At 48.3% G+C, this 18,108-nt stretch overlaps 1 protein-coding gene across 1 annotated transcript in view; it reads right to left on the reverse strand.

The window, feature by feature from the left end:
• Positions 1-963: 963 nt before the first annotated feature.
• Positions 964-18,108, reverse strand: part of cdh13 (cadherin 13, H-cadherin (heart)) — a 245,941-nt gene continuing 228,796 nt past the window's right edge. Inside the window, exons 10-12 of the mRNA XM_079500767.1 lie at positions 14,849-15,082; positions 7,717-7,935; positions 964-1,090 (exon numbers count right to left, since the gene is read on the reverse strand). Coding sequence (XP_079356893.1) covers positions 1,083-1,090; positions 7,717-7,935; positions 14,849-15,082 — 461 coding nt within the window. The 3' untranslated portion in view covers positions 964-1,082. The remainder of the gene's footprint in view (positions 1,091-7,716; positions 7,936-14,848; positions 15,083-18,108) is intronic.

Here is an 18,108-nt window from a genome sequence, read left to right on the forward strand (position 1 = left end):
CCTCCTCCTCCTCCCCCTCCTCCAGCAAAGCGTACAAAGAGGCATCATGCCTGTTCCCCCCAGTATCGCTTTTATATGCCCGGTCTGCAACCGTGACTGTGGAGCCAGGATGGGACTATACAGCCACCAGGATGGGACTATACAGCCACCAGGATGGGACTATACAGCCACCAGGATGGGACTATACAGCCACCAGGATGGGACTATACAGCCACCAGGATGGGACTATACAGCCACCAGGATGGGACTATACAGCCACCAGGATGGGACTATACAGCCACCAGGATGGGACTATACAGCCACCAGGATGGGACTATACAGCCACCAGGATGGGACTATACAGCCACCAGGATGGGACTATACAGCCACCAGAAGACTCACAAATAGGAGAAGATGGTCATCATCGGACACGATGGACAACCACAAGCAAGCAAGCCTCCTCCTCCCCCTCCTCCTGTTTCAATTCAGCCTCTCCATGGCAACATGATGACCCTGCCATGCCAGATAGCTGCCGTCATTCAACTCCAGCCTTCATCCGGTGTCTCTCCACCTCCTCCTCCACCTCCTCCTCCTCCTCCCCCCCCTCCTCCTCCTCCCCCTCCCTCTCCCCATCCCCCTCCCCCTCCTCCTCCCCCTCCCCCTGTTTCAATTCAGCCTCTCCATTCTCTCCATGGCAACATGATGACCCTGCCATGCCAGATAGCTGCCGTCATTCACCTCCAGCCTTCATCATGTGTCTCTCCACCTCCTCCTCCACCCCCCCCCCATCCTCCTCCTCCTCCCCCTCCCCCTCCTCCTGTTTCAATTCTCTCTCACACACACACACACACACAGTTAACGATGGATTGTTAAGTGCCTGGCAGACAATCAGCTCAAATGGAGGCAGCTGTAGTGTACAGTCTGTGTGTGTGTGTGTGTGTGTGTGTGTGTGTGTGTGTGTGTGTGTGTGTGTGTGTGTGTGTGTGTGTGTGTGTGTGTGTGTGTGTGTGTGTGTGTGTGTGTGTGTGTGTGTGTGTGTGTGTGTGTGTGTGTGTGTGTGGCTGATGTTCTGTTGTTGCTCCTACAGGAGGTTTCAGCAGGTTCTACAGACCTGGGGAAAGAGGAGAGCAGAAGAGAGGAAACAGAGATGGTCACTCAGACGGTCCACTTAGGAATAGATCATTAGTATCAAATCATCACCGAATCATTGACGCAGTAGGACACGTAACACACACCCATGCAAGAGAGAGAGAGAGAGAGGGGGGGGGGGGGGGGGGATCACTGACATCACAGGCTGACCACATGAAGCTAGTCTCACGTAGCCAGACAACTATTCCACAATCTCCGAATGCTATATAGAGTCTGGAACTATAGCCCCATGAGCTGAGTAAGGAATGCTATATAGAGTCTGGAACTATAGCCCCCATGAGCTGAGTAAGGAATGCTATATAGAGTCTGGAACTATAGCCCCCATGAGCTGAGTAAGGAATGCTATATAGTCTGGAACTATAGCCCCATGAGCTGAGTAAGGAATGCTATATAGTCTGGAACTATAGCCCCATGAGCTGAGTAAGGAATGCTATATAGTCTGGAACTATAGCCCCATGAGCTGAGTAAGGAATGCTATATAGCGTCTGGAACTATAGCCCCCATGAGCTGAGTAAGGAATCTGCCATTTCCGTTCACGAAAATATATTTTAAAATACCTTTATATTTTATTTTTGTATTTTATTTTCTGCTAAGCAACAAGCTATATATGCTTAGATGATTTCTATTTATATTAGGATAAATTTGCGCGACTGTAAAGACGAAACGGAAGGGGCGAGGACGCTCCACTTCTGTTTTATATTTTATTCATGATAGCTCTTCCGTTGCTCCAGACTGTATGATGAAGCATTTGGAAATTGCTAGGGCTGACCTTCGATCACGCTTTTGATGATCGACGCTTCGAAACGAATAGCGATCGATCGTCGACGCTTCGTCATCCGACGGGGGGGGGGGGGGGGGGGGTTGCGCGGCGAGCAGTGACGCACAATGAATTAACGCCAGGGCTCCACCGGACGCGGTGCGTCTCCGTCGCGTAGGTCAAAAAACGCACCGGTTCAATTTTAATGCACGCGTTAATGTCACGCAACGCGGGCAGTGGAGCCACCCTTCATTGATTAAAAAGGGAACATTCCCTGACTGTGACGGAGACGCGACGCTGACGCGCCCGGTGGAGCCCCGGTGTAAAATAAATAAAACAACGATATAGCAGAGAGAAACGCATGCTTGGATTGGTCTCAATTATTTTATTTAACAATAAGCAACAATTGTTGCTTTGACCCAATAAACATCCGACCGTAACAAGTCAACATTAAATAAAACTGCCTGACACAGGCATTACCTAAAATATATAATCCAAAGCAGCACAGGACGAACAGCATTTTGCATATATAATTGAAATAAACTCAGAGGCTTCGTGGAAACAGCACACGCAAGTGTAAAGGAAAGGCATTTTCCTGATCTTGCCGTAAAATTAAGTGAAATAAAACGTCATTTAATCGAGGCTTTATGACAGCAGCGAGGTGCTGCCAAATGCCAGTCAGTTGCGCAAATATAGGTCAGATCAATTAGCCGAGCGGAGCAGCTTCTCACTGACCAGCTCTTCTTAAAGTTTACTTAGCCTACTTTAATAATATGACATAGTGTTGGATCTCCATCCTCCAGACAAACAAACCTTGGATTATAATTGGATTATGCCTATAATTCTTCTTTTTTCAAACCAGCACGAGCCACAACAAGGTAAGAAACTATATAATGATTCACTGTTCGCACAGCACCCAGGCAGGTATTCTTAATCGCGTCGCATTCCCATCAAAGTAGCACACTAACTTTGTGATCAACCTTCTTCATTTGCTTATTGTATTTGTAAAAAGCAACACTGTATTAAGACATGGCAGTATAATATTGGGAGAGAGAGAGAGAGAGAGAGAGAGAGGAGCCGTTCCATTTCAACTAATAAAAAAATGCCGTCTGCGACTCCGTGAGGCCCTGTGCGGCCGCAACTAACAAACAAACTTCGGGAGAGAACGCACTTTTCATGGCCACGGACAATAAAACTAACGAGAGCACTCAGCACAGATCAGCAGTCTAACTGCGGAGGGAGGAAAATGACAAAACCAAATGAGAGCTGTTTCGGTTTGTGACATGACGTGCTGCGAGCTCGCAGATCTACGCTTCATGCAACAAATGCACCGTACGTTCGTTCTATTAAAGGGTAGATCGCTACCGTTTAGGGGCTGGGAGCAGCCCCCAAACGGGAGCGGATCTACCGTTTATAGAACGAACGTACCGATATGCTGTGAGCTTAGCCTGTTGCTAACGTGACCCCCCTCCTCTCTCTCTCTCTCTCTGCATCTCTCTCTCTCTGCCTCTCTCTCTCTAACGCAACTCTCTAACGCGACTCTCTCTCTCTCTCTCTCCCCCCCGTTGAAGTTGCAATAGTTGGATCACTGCAGTGCATTTAGCTCCCCTCTTGTATTTTAAAATGTAACCAAACTTTTCCACCCGTTCCACCCACGGCGCAAATTTATGTTAGTCGCAAACTACAGCAAGCCGCCTTTGTTTTAAATTGTCCCCCATTTGCACGTCGGCAAAGCCGTTCACACCTATGGCTGGATGCGCGTTTTCAATACCGGCGGCCCCGTCTCACCGTGCTGCGCGCATCACGTGATTAAATAAAATGTGGTATCGGATTGGTGCGGGGCGTACTTGAGTGAGGGGGGAGAGGGGAGGAGGCGTTGCGAGGTCTGCGAGGCGCCAGCATGCAGTATGGCTCGTGGACCAAATGGGGCCGGCTCGCGGACCAAAAGCGGCCGCTTTTTTTTTTAATTACTATTCGATTTTTTATTTCAAGATCGATTCCCGTGCATATCGATCGATCGTCGATTAATCGATTTTTTTGGGTCAGCCCTAGAAATTGCGAGAGTCAACAGTCTGGTAACGCGAGAACGAGAGACTAACATGAAGCCACAACGTTTCCATATGGTAACACACACACGCACTCGCGCATGCGCACACGCACACGCACACACACACACACACACACTTCAAGTTGACATACAGTACACTTGTGCCTTAAGCCAAGGCACTCATGCCACAGATATTGTGTTTCTGTCAGGTTATTTTGTTTTTTTTTATAAATCTAACGAGACCCGGCAGCCCTATTTCACCTCTAAGGAGACCCTGGCAGCCCTGTTTCACCTCTAAGGAGACCCTGGCAGCCCTGTTTCACCTCTAAGGAGACCCTATTTCACCTCTAAGGAGACCCTGGCAGCCCTGTTTCACCTCTAAGGAGACCCTATTTCACCTCTAAGGAGACCCTATTTCACCTCTAAGGAGACCCTGGCAGCCCTGTTTCACCTCTAAGGAGACCCTGGCAGCCCTGTTTCACCTCTAAGGAGACCCTGTTTCACCTCTAAGGAGACCCTGGCAGCCCTGTTTCACCTCTAAGGAGACCCTATTTCACCTCTAAGGAGACCCTGGCAGCCCTATTTCACCTCTAACGAGACCCTGTTTCACCTCTAAGGAGACCCTGGCAGCCCTATTCCACCTCTAAGGAGATCCCTATTCCACCTCTAAGGAGACCCTATTTCACCTCTAACGAGACCCTATTTCACCTCTAACGAGACCCTATTTCACCTCTAACGAGACCCTATTTCACCTCTAAGGAGACCCTGGCGGCCCTATTTCACCTCTAAGGAGACCCTGGCAGCCCTATTCCACCTCTAAGGAGACCCTATTTCACCTCTAAGGAGACCCTGGCAGCCCTATTTCACCTCTAAGGAGACCCTGTTTCACCTCTAAGGAGACCCTATTTCACCTCTAAGGAGACCCTATTTCACCTCTAAGGAGACCCTATTCCACCTCTAAGGAGACCCTGTTTCACCTCTAAGGAGACCCTGGCAGCCCTATTTCACCTCTAAGGAGACCCTATTCCACCTCTAAGGAGACCCTGGCAGCCCTATTCCACCTCTAAGGAGACCCTGGCAGCCCTGTTTCACCTCTAAGAGACCCTGGCAGCCCTATTTCACCTCTAAGGAGACCCTATTCCACCTCTAAGGAGACCCTGGCAGCCCTATTCCACCTCTAAGGAGACCCTATTTCACCTATAAGGAGACCCTGGCAGCCCTATTTCACCTCTAAGGAGACCCTATTCCACCTCTAAGAGACCCTGGCAGCCCTATTCCACCTCTAAGGAGACCCTATTTCACCTCTAAGGAGACCCTGGCAGCCCTATTCCACCTCTAAGGAGACCCTGGCAGCCCTATTTCACCTCTAAGGAGACCCTGGCAGCCCTATTCCACCTCTAAGGAGACCCTGGCAGCCCTGTTTCACCTCTAAGGAGACCCTGTTTCACCTCTAAGGAGACCCTGGCAGCCCTATTTCACCTCTAAGGAGACCCTGGCAGCCCTATTTCACCTCTAAGGGGACCCTGGCAGCCCTGTTCCACCTCTAAGGAGACCCTGGCAGCCCTATTCCACCTCTAAGGAGACCCTGGCAGCCCTATTCCACCTCTAAGGAGACCCTGGCAGCCCTGTTTCACCTCTAAGGGGACCCTGGCAGCCCTGTTTCACCTCTAAGGAGACCCTGGCAGCCCTGTTTCACCTCTAAGGGGACCCTGGCAGCCCTGTTTCACCTCTAAGGAGACCCTGGCAGCCCTGTTTCACCTCTAAGGAGACCCTGGCAGCCCTATTCCACCTCTAAGGAGACCCTGGCAGCCCTGTTTCACCTCTAAGGAGACCCTGGCAGCCCTATTCCACCTCTAAGGAGACCCTGGCAGCCCTGTTTCACCTCTAAGGAGACCCTGGCAGCCCTATTCCACCTCTAAGGAGACCCTGGCAGCCCTGTTTCACCTCTAAGGAGACCCTGGCAGCCCTATTCCACCTCTAAGGAGACCCTGGCAGCCCTGTTTCACCTCTAAGGAGACCCTGGCAGCCCTATTCCACCTCTAAGGAGACCCTGGCAGCCCTGTTTCACCTCTAAGAGACCCTGGCAGCCCTATTTCACCTCTAAGGAGACCCTATTCCACCTCTAAGGAGACCCTGGCAGCCCTATTCCACCTCTAAGGAGACCCTATTTCACCTATAAGGAGACCCTGGCAGCCCTATTTCACCTCTAAGGAGACCCTATTCCACCTCTAAGAGACCCTGGCAGCCCTATTCCACCTCTAAGGAGACCCTATTTCACCTCTAAGGAGACCCTGGCAGCCCTATTCCACCTCTAAGGAGACCCTGGCAGCCCTATTTCACCTCTAAGGAGACCCTGGCAGCCCTATTCCACCTCTAAGGAGACCCTGGCAGCCCTGTTTCACCTCTAAGGAGACCCTGTTTCACCTCTAAGGAGACCCTGGCAGCCCTATTTCACCTCTAAGGAGACCCTGGCAGCCCTGTTCCACCTCTAAGGAGACCCTGGCAGCCCTATTCCACCTCTAAGGAGACCCTGGCAGCCCTATTCCACCTCTAAGGAGACCCTGGCAGCCCTGTTTCACCTCTAAGGGGACCCTGGCAGCCCTGTTTCACCTCTAAGGAGACCCTGGCAGCCCTGTTTCACCTCTAAGGGGACCCTGGCAGCCCTGTTTCACCTCTAAGGAGACCCTGGCAGCCCTGTTTCACCTCTAAGGAGACCCTGGCAGCCCTATTCCACCTCTAAGGAGACCCTGGCAGCCCTGTTTCACCTCTAAGGAGACCCTGGCAGCCCTATTCCACCTCTAAGGAGACCCTGGCAGCCCTGTTTCACCTCTAAGGAGACCCTGGCAGCCCTATTCCACCTCTAAGGAGACCCTGGCAGCCCTGTTTCACCTCTAAGGAGACCCTGGCAGCCCTATTCCACCTCTAAGGAGACCCTGGCAGCCCTGTTTCACCTCTAAGGAGACCCTGGCAGCCCTATTCCACCTCTAAGGAGACCCTGGCAGCCCTGTTTCACCTCTAAGGAGACCCTGGCAGCCCTGTTCCACCTCTAAGGAGACCCTGGCAGCCCTATTCCACCTCTAAGGAGACCCTGGCAGCCCTGTTCCACCTCTAAGGGGACCCTGGCAGCCCTGTTCCACCTCTAAGGGGACCCTGGCAGCCCTGTTCCACCTCTAAGGGGACCCTGGCAGCCCTATTCCACCTCTCACAAAGGTCTGTGAAGAGGAGAGCAAGTTGTGGCTGCCAGCAGATAAACATCTTTATATGGAAAAAGAATGTGCCACAATCATTTCCCCTCAGCTCTCGAACGGACACAGAGTGTGAACTCAGGTCAGGGACACATGAAAAGGGATAGAGAGAGAGAGAGAGAGAGAGAGAGAGAGAGAGAGAGAGAGAGAGAGAGAGAGAGAGAGAGAGAGAGAGAGAGAGAGAGAGAGAGAGAGGTCAACACTGTTTGATAGGGTCATTCTCTGTGTTGTCGTGATCAGGAAATGTAGCACATACGTAACTTTCAAAAGCTCAATCTGTTCTGCTCTCATACACAAACTCACAAACAAGCAACACAAAGGTGTGAAACTATTATGCTGTTGATTCAGAACAACCTCTCTGAAACCTCTCTGAAATAATCACCACTCTTCTCGTTCTTACAATGAGCTCAGCTGTCACTATTACATTTTATGTATTGCCGTGCAAAGCCATAGATTCATGCAATTGCACATGCACTTTGACGCACGCACGCACGCACGCACGCACGCACGCACGCACAAACAGGCTATTTGCTACTTACAGAGTGAGAGCAGAAGGACTGTCACAAGTGGAACTAGAAGGCTGGCACGGTGCGACCAGGCGGAGCTGCAGTGCATCTTGTTCTTCTTGCAGACGCACACCTGAACTTTGACCTCCGTGTTGTTGGATAAAGGCGGCACCCCCGAGTCAGTGATGAGCAGCGGAAGCTGGTAGTTGTCTTTCTTCAAGCTGTGTAGCAGCAGGATCTGTGAGTGTGTGGCTGTGGAGGAAGAGGAGGATCTGTGAGTGTGTGGCTGTGGAGGAAGAGCAGGATCTGTGAGTGTGTGGCTGTGGAGGATCTGTGAGTGTGTGGCTGTGGAGGGAGAGGAGGATCTGTGAGTGTGTGGCTGTGGAGGGAGAGGAGGATCTGTGAGTGTGTGGCTGTGGAGGGAGAGGAGGATCTGTGAGTGTGTGGCTGTGGAGGAGGAGGATCTGTGAGTGTGTGGCTGTGGAGGAGGAGGAGGATCTGTGAGTGTGTGGCTGTTGAGGAGGAGGAGGATCTGTGAGTGTGTGGCTGTGGAGGAAGAGGAGGATCTGTGAGTGTGTGGCTGTGGAGGAGGATCTGTGAGTGTGTGGCTGTGGAGGGAGAGGAGGATCTGTGAGTGTGTGGCTGTGGAGGGAGAGGAGGATCTGTGAGTGTGTGGCTGTGGAGGAAGAGGAGGATCTGTGAGTGTGTGGCTGTGGAGGGAGAGGAGGATCTGTGAGTGTGTGGCTGTGGAGGGAGAGGAGGATCTGTGAGTGTGTGGCTCTGTGAGTGTGTGGCTGTGGAGGGAGAGCAGGATCTGTGAGTGTGTGGCTGTGGAGGGAGAGGAGGATCTGTGAGTGTGTGGCTGTGGAGGGAGAGGAGGACCTGTGAGTGTGTGGCTGTGGAGGGAGAGGAGGATCTGTGAGTGTGTGGCTGTGGAGGGAGAGGAGGACCTGTGAGTGTGTGGCTGTGGAGGGAGAGGAGGATCTGTGAGTGTGTGGCTGTGGAGGGAGAGGAGGATCTGTGAGTGTGTGGCTGTGGAGGATCTGTGAGTGTGGCTGTGGAGGGAGAGGAGGATCTGTGAGTGTGGCTGTGGAGGAAGAGGAGGATCTGTGAGTGTGTGGCTGTGGAGGAGGATCTGTGAGTGTGTGGCTGTGGAGGGAGAGGAGGATCTGTGAGTGTGGCTGTGGAGGAAGAGGAGGATCTGTGAGTGTGTGGCTGTGGAGGAGGATCTGTGAGTGTGTGGCTGTGGAGGGAGAGGAGGATCTGTGAGTGTGTGGCTGTGGAGGGAGAGGAGGATCTGTGAGTGTGTGGCTGTGGAGGGAGAGGAGGATCTGTGAGTGTGTGGCTGTGGAGGGAGAGGAGGATCTGTGAGTGTGTGGCTGTGGAGGGAGAGGAGGATCTGTGAGTGTGTGGCTGTGGAGGGAGAGGAGGGACGTGAACTGTATGGACTGTATACGTGTGGACCCTCTCGAAAACGAGATATTGTATCTCAAGGGGTATTCCAAATAAAGAGTTTCAATATAACTGGTGTAAACACTGTACGATAATGATGTTCGTTCTCCTCTCAATTAAATTCAATTCAAAGGGCTTTATTGGCATAAGAAAACACATGTTCACATTGAAAGTGGAACAATACCATCGAAACAAAATGCATGTACAATTTGAAAGTCAGAGTATTCAATAGATCCATGTCTAGGTCTTCAATGCGTTATTCGTTAATACAGCTTGAGCATATCTGTAGCTGAACGATGGCGAGTGAAGGAGCGGGCCTGTGTGACTGAGGGGCTTCCAGTGGGTCTAGTGAGGAAAACAAGCCACAACTATACAAATACATTATGAATTATTGTTTTTAATTTACAAAGTCAGTATAGTTTGTGTGTTTCACTCATTTCACAATACAGAGGCAGATTCTAAAAACTATAATGTAGGCCTACAGGCTACTAACCAACCTGGAGTGTCTATGATGGGCACGCGCGCACGCACGCACGCACGCACGCACGCACGCACGCACGCACGCACGCACGCACGCACGCAGTCGCACACGCAGTATGTGAGAGGATGATGTTATGTAAATATGGCCGTGACACGGAACATAGTGGGAGAGTCACATAAATAATGTGAGCAAAAAGATCCGGTAGAAATATTTAAAATAAATGAAGCTGTATGTACGTGTATTACTGACTGAAATTCACATAAATATAAACAATTTCCCTCTCACTTTCTCTCTCTCTCTCTCTCTCTCTCTCTCTCTCTCTCTCTGTCGCTCGCACACACATGCACACACACACACACACACACACACACACACACACACACACACACACACACACACACACACACACACACACACACACACACACACACGTCTATTTTATTTCACAGCTGAGATAATGGCTGCCTAGAGTCCACACCAGCGGTCCATTTCAGTGGGAGCCTATCTGTCTCCACCAGCTGCAGTGATTGAGGAGCGTCCCCAGCTCCCTCCCCCGCCGTCAGTCACAGCTGATACCTCTGGGCAGGGTTTATAGCGCCACTCTGTCACTCAAACCACTCTGGCAGTCATGCAGCCCACAATCAATGTGTCTTGGTTGTCCCTCTAACGCGTTTAGGCCTGACGTCGACATTTAAAAAAATGTCTTCTAAATGCTGACAGTTTTCTGAAATAACTTTATATGTCAGTGGTGCTCAATATTTCATGTCAAGGACCCCAAAAATTATATGTAATTGGTCGCTGACCCACATCTGAAAATATGTTGTTCCAGGTACCCCCCTCCCAGAAGCAAAGATTTGAGTTAAAAATGTTCACTCTGAAAGAATATATTTTCAAAGATTTGCGAAACATTTTCACGATTTTTCAAAAATAGCAGACCTACAAGCTCATAGCGCGGCACTCGGTGCCGCGCTATGAGCTTGTAGATCTGCCATTTTCAATAGCAAAAGTATAACATAATGCTTAAAACACCAAAAGGGTTTCCCGCCCAAAATGGGCTAACGCCCTCCACCTTGTATCATGTCCCTCCGCAGCCCTTTTCTCCATCTTGGCTAGCTGTTATAGGATTTAGAGACGGGGTATATATCCACAGTTTTCCCATGAAGTGACACAGTATCGTATTCCCGAGATAATAGAACAAGAAACCTTTCTTTACAATGAATGAACGTCGGCCTACACAATCATTCAGATATAAAAGGATATCCGAATGTTGCCGCTTCCTGGCTGGCCTCTGTCTCCCATTCTGTTTTCAATCACCACTGAACCTCTTATTCTGTTTAAATTACAGATATAGCACAATGTGTGCATACGTCTGTGTGTGTGTGTGACTGTGTGTATATAAAGAACAATGTTTATGGTTGCAAAAAGGAGAGTTAAATGCTTATTATAGCTATCCAGCTAACATTAAAAATGTATTTAGGTTGCAGACTTGCAGGCATTTAGATGGCTGCCTCTCTTTTTGATGGAAAGTCAATGTTCATATAGTCACACTTAACCAATTCACTCTTCGCTAAGTCCCACCCAAGCCCGTTCTTGGCCAATACCACGTTAGCGACGGTTACTATGTTAGGATCCTGGTCACGCTTTCAATGCTGGTCAAAATGTTTAAGCAGTGTCAATAAATATATTTGCTGTACAGCATGTGTGGACCTCAGAAAGAGGGTTTGTTTTCTTACCTTGTTATGAGCAAACTAGTCCATTCCATGAATTATTTCGCTCCGCTGTGCAGTTTAATAGTAGGCCCTATCTATACAAATAGGCTCTCATAGACTTCCATTGTAACGGGGAAACAGCTCTCAAAGTCAGTCAGTTAGCACATAAGCGAACACAACAAAAGCTGACAGTTTATGACATCAGGAAAACTCATGCCGTTTTATTTTCGTCTTTTGATAGATTTATAAAGTAACTATTTTGGTTGGAGATATACAGTGAAGCGGTTCTGGTGTTCCCAACGTTTGTAAACAAGTCGCCATGCTGTTTGAGATGCACCCAGCTGCAGTCCCAGACATTTCTCCTAAAGTGTCTCCCTCAAACACGTCCAAAATTGTGTATGGTGTTTGCGACAAGTGGACGAGATCAAATACATTTGTTTACATCCAACGGCCTGGCCCTGGATGGTAAGCCTGAGACCGAGGCTACTTCAGAAGTGGGTGTACAGATTTGGACCAATCAGATCGTTTTGTAGGCAAACCGGAACTTCTTTCCACACAAACTTGTCAGGGTTGCCAGGTCTGCTTATTTCCCGCTACTTTTGGCTTAAGGCTAATAATTAGTGTATGTAATACATTGCCAAAACATTAATTATCATAGACATAGGCCTACATAGTATTTATATTGATAAATGCATACAATCTTTTTATTATGATTATATATGGTCATTATTGTGTTTGTTTTGGCTTGTTTTTCTTGATTTGGCTTTAAGAGTTGGCTTGTTTTTGGAGGTGGGTTGGCTTATTTCTCTCACACAATGTGGCAACACTGAAGTCAAAACAAAAACAAGACAACGTTGACATTTTTTAGAAACTGCATATTATTCATGGAATGGACTAGTTTGCTCATAACAAGGTAAGAAAACAAACCCTCTTCCTGAGGTCCACACATGCTGTACAGCAAATATATTTATTGACACTGCTTAAACATTTTGACCAGCATTGAAAGCGTGACCAGGATCCTAACATAGTAACCGTCGCTAACGTGGTATTGGCCAAGAACGGGCTTGGGTGGGACTTAGCGAAGAGTGAATTACATCAGGTAATGACTGCAGTGGCAAAGGAAAGGGAAAGACACGCGAGACAAGCTAGGGGGTCGCATTCGATTCGATTCCCAGATTCAGACTCACCAGGAACATATGTGACCACATTTGACTGAGAGACTGCCATTGGATTCTTTTTTTTTTGTATGTCATATGAAAGCAGGGAATCATAGCTTCAATATTGACATATTGGTTGTTCAGTTTGACCAGTTTCGAAGATATGGCTTATAGAGTAATGTCTTGCAGAAAACAGCGAGTTAAGAAAACAGGCTTGAAAGGTTCACTTCTGTGGACTCTAACATTACACCTAGCTACATGTTTAAGCATTTATTTCATATTTACATGTCTTCTGTGGTCTCTAACATTACACCTAGCTACATGTTTAAGCATTTATTTCATATTTACATGTCTTCTGTGGTCTCTAACATTACACCTAGCTACATGTTTAAGCATTTATTTCATATTTACATGTCGATTTCAGCTCTGACACTTATTTCAGACATGCTCTAGTATGTGAAGAGTCTGCCTCATTTTGATTTTTTTTTTTAAAGTTTTCTCCTCTGGTTTGTCATATTTTAGTCACCTGGAATGTTTTAGTGTTAGTCTAGTTTTAGTCGACTAAATGTCATGATATTTTAGTCGACAAAATCTACAGTTGATTTAGTAGACTAAAATGTGTTTTGGCGGGCCAAAACACCAAGTGTAAAATGACTTATACTGGATCTCTTGTCCACTAGTCCCTTCCTAACATTTTAGTGTAGTTTCTATCTGTTGACGAAATTGTCGATACATTTAGCTTAGTTTTAGTCATAATAGCTTAGTTTTCATTTAGTTTCCATTTAGTTTTCGTCAGTGGAAAAAGGTAGTCGACGAACATTTTTCGTCTTAGTTTTAGTCGACAAAAACAGTCCCATGCACTTCATTCAGGAATGGTGGATTCTCGAGCCGCAATGGTTCCGCAGACTCCACCTAGCCCTCGGTGGTGCCGCAGGCCCTCCTAAAGGCCTCACCGTGGGTTTGTTGGGCTTCTTCCTCACGGAAGACACATGCTGGGGCGCCAACCCATACCCATACTGCTCCAGCATTTATCTAAAGGTAGAAATGTAATTGAAACGACTAAGTGAATGTAAATGTTTCCGTAGGTTTAATCCTTAATAGCTTTGTTCTCATAGAAATGGATAGCAATGGATAAGCCAACAATGACTAGATTTTCATTTTCCCGCTATCTGTCTCATATCATGTCCTTAATCACACAAACAAATACACGATGCAATGCAATGTAACTGTACAAACAAAATAACAGGTAACACAATGGCATGATGTTAACCATGGCAACAAATGGTGTCTGTTTCCTGTTTCTGCACAAGGAGGCGCCGCCAGGAGGGCGAGTGCGTTCCAAAAGGTTTTTTATACCCAACACCCTAATCAAGGGAAGACGATTCAGTTGGAGGGGCACTTCCTGACGAAGAAACCTCCCAAGAGGACTGCCTTCAAGTCAAGGGACTGTTTTCAAAAAGGGGGTAGAAGACAAGCATTCCTTCTCCACTTACTTCCTGGGCTAACTTAAATCCCAACAGCCTATGGCTGACTTGATCCCTCCTGAGAGGAGGGGCTCTGGCCTTGGCTAAGGCAGGATAAAGAGACTAGATTCACTAAAACCACAGAACCAAGAATCCAGAAGCCTCCACAAGACCCCGAGCAGCCACATGGGCCAACGGTGAATATACAGAAATGCTAATAACTATGTTTATACTACATCATTCATATGTTTGGGAGTCAATATGTGTCATTAATTAACTAAGTATTGTATAGTCACTGCAGGTCTTTTACCTATTGCCTTAATGCCTAATCAGGCATACCCAAACTGACCTGGCCTTTAATAGGGCTTGATTTACATGTATGTATGTTTGTTTAATGACAATAAAATATAAAAGACACGGTTGAGTTAAAGATGGAGTGACACAATTATTTTTCCAGTGTGTCTATGAGGTGACAGTACTTCATTAGACACCCTGGAGTCGTTTTTATGTACAATGGTGTATTCCCTTTGTATTTAGGGTTTCTTCCTGGAGGCTGAACCCTTGACAGTCAAACGTGCCAATGTCATACCGGAAGGCAGCATTCAGGAGGATTGCTCCTGAACTTGAACAGAGTATTTTTCGTTGAACAAATTTGTTTAGAAATCCATGTCGTTACACACCGCATCTCCACTAGCTAAAGAGTGCTGGGTTGCGCCCTGAAAATAGCTGATCTACAAGCTCTCAACGTGTCGCAGCGCGACGCGTTGTGAGCTTGTAGATCTGCTATTTTTTGTCCAAAAGTGCCCTTTTTACAGGACTTTCCCCTCTAACACTCTCTGCACGCCCCTGACGATGATAAATCAGTTAGATTGGTTAATGAGTGCTGGTGCATTAATTACTCACAGTTGACCCTGGTGACCTTCCATGTCTTGTCCAGCCCAGGCTGTTTCCCCAGCTCGATCTTGAAGGGTCCGGCGTTGGGGTGGATGTCTCTGTCCCGCCCCCCGACCACGGCCACGTTCATGTCCTGGGCGTCCTCGCACACGCGCGCTACCGACGGAAACACGTAGGGGGCGTTGTCGTTGTAGTCCTGAAGGTGGATGACCAGGGAGCCGGTACCTGTGGCTGGAGGACTGCCTGAAAACACCAACGCACGCACGCACACACACACACACACAACCACACAATTTAAACAGGAAAAACCCAAGCAAGAACCAATGTGTGACTTAAACCTGCATTTTTTTTTTCAAATATTTCTACTAATAAAAGGTGAATTTATTATATACATACACTACAGTAGTGCCTTTATTCAAAGTGCTTTATAATAGGCCTATGCATTATATTCACCCACTCACACACCAAAGGTGAATATCATTTTTTTATTATAGCCAATGGGATAAAATAACCAAACTAATGGACTGCATTCATCATTGCATGGACAATAATATAGTAATGATCTGATTAGATGTAAAACATACATGACTGTAATCCCTCCAACACTGAGAGTGGAGGATTATTGTCTGTCTGTCTGTCTGTCTGTCTGTCTGTCAAAAAGTCACTGTTTTGCAAGTAAGTCAACCTCAGAAGTCCCGAGTCAAGACAGGCAAGTTAAGTCCCAATTGAAGTCCAAGTCCTAAAACTTTTTTTTCCAAGTAAGTCCAAGTATTTTATTTTTATTTTTCAATTTAGTCTTAACACTTATTGCCGAAGTCCTTTGTCAATTGAAGCCTAATTTTGATACTAACGCTTACCGCCATTGCCGAAGACCTTTGTCAATTGAAGCCTAATTTTGATACTAACGCTTACCGCCATTGCCGAAGACCTTTGTCAATTGCGCTTTTATCCAGCTCGACTGGAAAAAATGCTGGCATGAATTAGGTCCTAATTTTTCAATAAATGATAGCGCTAAATGGGTTCAATTTTAAGTCGAGTCTGGAGTCCAAGTCTGGAGTCCACACCTCTGCTTGATATTGCGGTAGAGCTCCTTGCCATGGTTGTATAGCGACGGGAACATAATATCGTGGGCGGGGTGGTGAATGTTCACCGACAACAATGCTATTTTGTGAATTAATCATGTCAGGCCCACTGTCTGTCCACTATGGTACACATTCTAAAACAAAAATACATCGCATGGATGCACCTGGGACGTATCCTCAGTGATGTATCCCAAGGTCATCACCTGGGACGTATCCTCAGTGATGTATCCCAAGGTCATCACCTGGGACGTATCCTCAGTGATGTATCCCAAGGTCCTCTGGGTTTCGGGTCTCCCAACATCATACCCCTCACTCAGGTGACCCAGCCGGGGTTGATCAAGTCCCGACTTACGTCCCAGTAGCTACCCTCGATCAGACCCACTAGGGAAAGACCAGGGCCACACAATCCGTTCCTCCTGAACTACTCTGCCGGGACTGGGAGGCACTATTCCGGCAGGTGGAGGGACTATAGGTCTCTGTGGGTTGACTCCTGTCCGGACCCCTCCTATGTGGAAGGACTAGGCTCTGTGGGTTGACTCCTGTCCGGACCCCTCCTATGTGGAAGGACTAGGCTCTGTGGGTTGACTCCTGTCCGGGCCCCTCCTACGTCTCACCAGGTCCACTCCTGCTCTCACCAGGTCCACTCCTATATCTCACCAGGTCCACTCCTGCTCTCACCAGGTCCACTCCTATATCTCACCAGGTCCACTCCTGCTCTCAACAGGTCCACTCCTGCTCTCACCAGGTCCACTCCTATATCTCACCAGGTCCACTCCTGCTCTCACCAGGTCCACTCCTACGTCTCACCAGGTCCACTCCTGCTCTCACCAGGTCCACTCCTATATCTCACCAGGTCCACTCCTGCTCTCAACAGGTCCACTCCTGCTCTCACCAGGTCCACTCCTACGTCTCACCAGGTCCACTCCTGCTCTCACCAGGTCCACTCCTACGTCTCACCAGGTCCACTCCTGCTCTCAACAGGTCCACTCCTGCTCTCACCAGGTCCACTCCTACGTCTCACCAGGTACACTCCTGCTCTCACCAGGTCCACTCCTACGTCTCACCAGGTCCACTCCTGCTCTCACCAGGTCCACTCCTGCTCTCACCAGGTCCACTCCTACGTCTCACCAGGTCCACTCCTGCTCTCAACAGGTCCACTCCTGCTCTCACCAGGTCCACTCCTGCTCTCACCAGGTCCACTCCTGCTCTCACCAGGTCCACTCTTACGTATCACCAGGTCCACTCCTGCTCTCACCAGGTCCACGCCTACGTCTCACCAGGTCCACTCCTGCTCTCACCAGGTCCACTCCTGCTCTCACCAGGTCCACTCCTGCTCTCACCAGGTCCACTCCTACGTCTCACCAGGTCCACTCCTGCTCTCACCAGGTCCACTCCTACGTCTCACCAGGTCCACTCCTGCTCTCACCAGGCCCACTCCTATGTCTCACCAGGTCCACTCCTGCTCTCACCAGGTCCACTCCTACGTCTCACCAGGTCCACTCCTGCTCTCACCAGGTCCAGCCCCTGTGCGTTGCACCAGACTCCCAGCACCAGACAGCCACTTCATTCAGGAATGGTGGATTCTCGAGCTGCAATGGTTCCGCAGGCTCTATTCTAACCAGTTGTGGAGGGAGAAGCGGAGGATGGGATCTGGCTAGAGGTAAAATGAAGTTGTTTGTCTTCCTAAATGACCACTCCCATCTCTCACATAATCGCTCTCTCGCCCCATCTCATTCTTCCTTATCCCATTTTTGGCGGGAACCCCTTTTGGTGTTAGCATTATGTTATGCTTTAGCTATTGAAAAATAGCAGATCTACAAGCTCATAGCGTGGCACCGAGTGCCACGCTACGAGCTTGTAGGTCTGCTATTTTTGAAAAATCGAAGAACGACTGACATAGAAACATAGCTTTTTCAGAAAACTGTCAGGATTTAGAAGACATTTTTAGAATCTGATCTCAGGTCAAAAGGGGTTAAACTCTCCTCTTCATCTTCCATCACCATAATGCCTGTGTCATCATCGCCTCATCTCATCTCAGCCCAAATGGAGCTTGGTGTATGGCCTCTACCTCACACCACTTTGTCACTAAAGCCCAGATTAAACACCATGAGCTTCTAAAACAGATGGAAAGCCTCTGTCTTGGATCTATAGATTATTTACAGATTTATGTAGTTTCTTTGTTAAGAA

This window comes from Electrona antarctica (genome assembly GCF_951216825.1).
Source record: "Electrona antarctica genome assembly, chromosome: 5".
NCBI classification, from domain to species: Eukaryota; Metazoa; Chordata; class Actinopteri; order Myctophiformes; family Myctophidae; genus Electrona; species Electrona antarctica.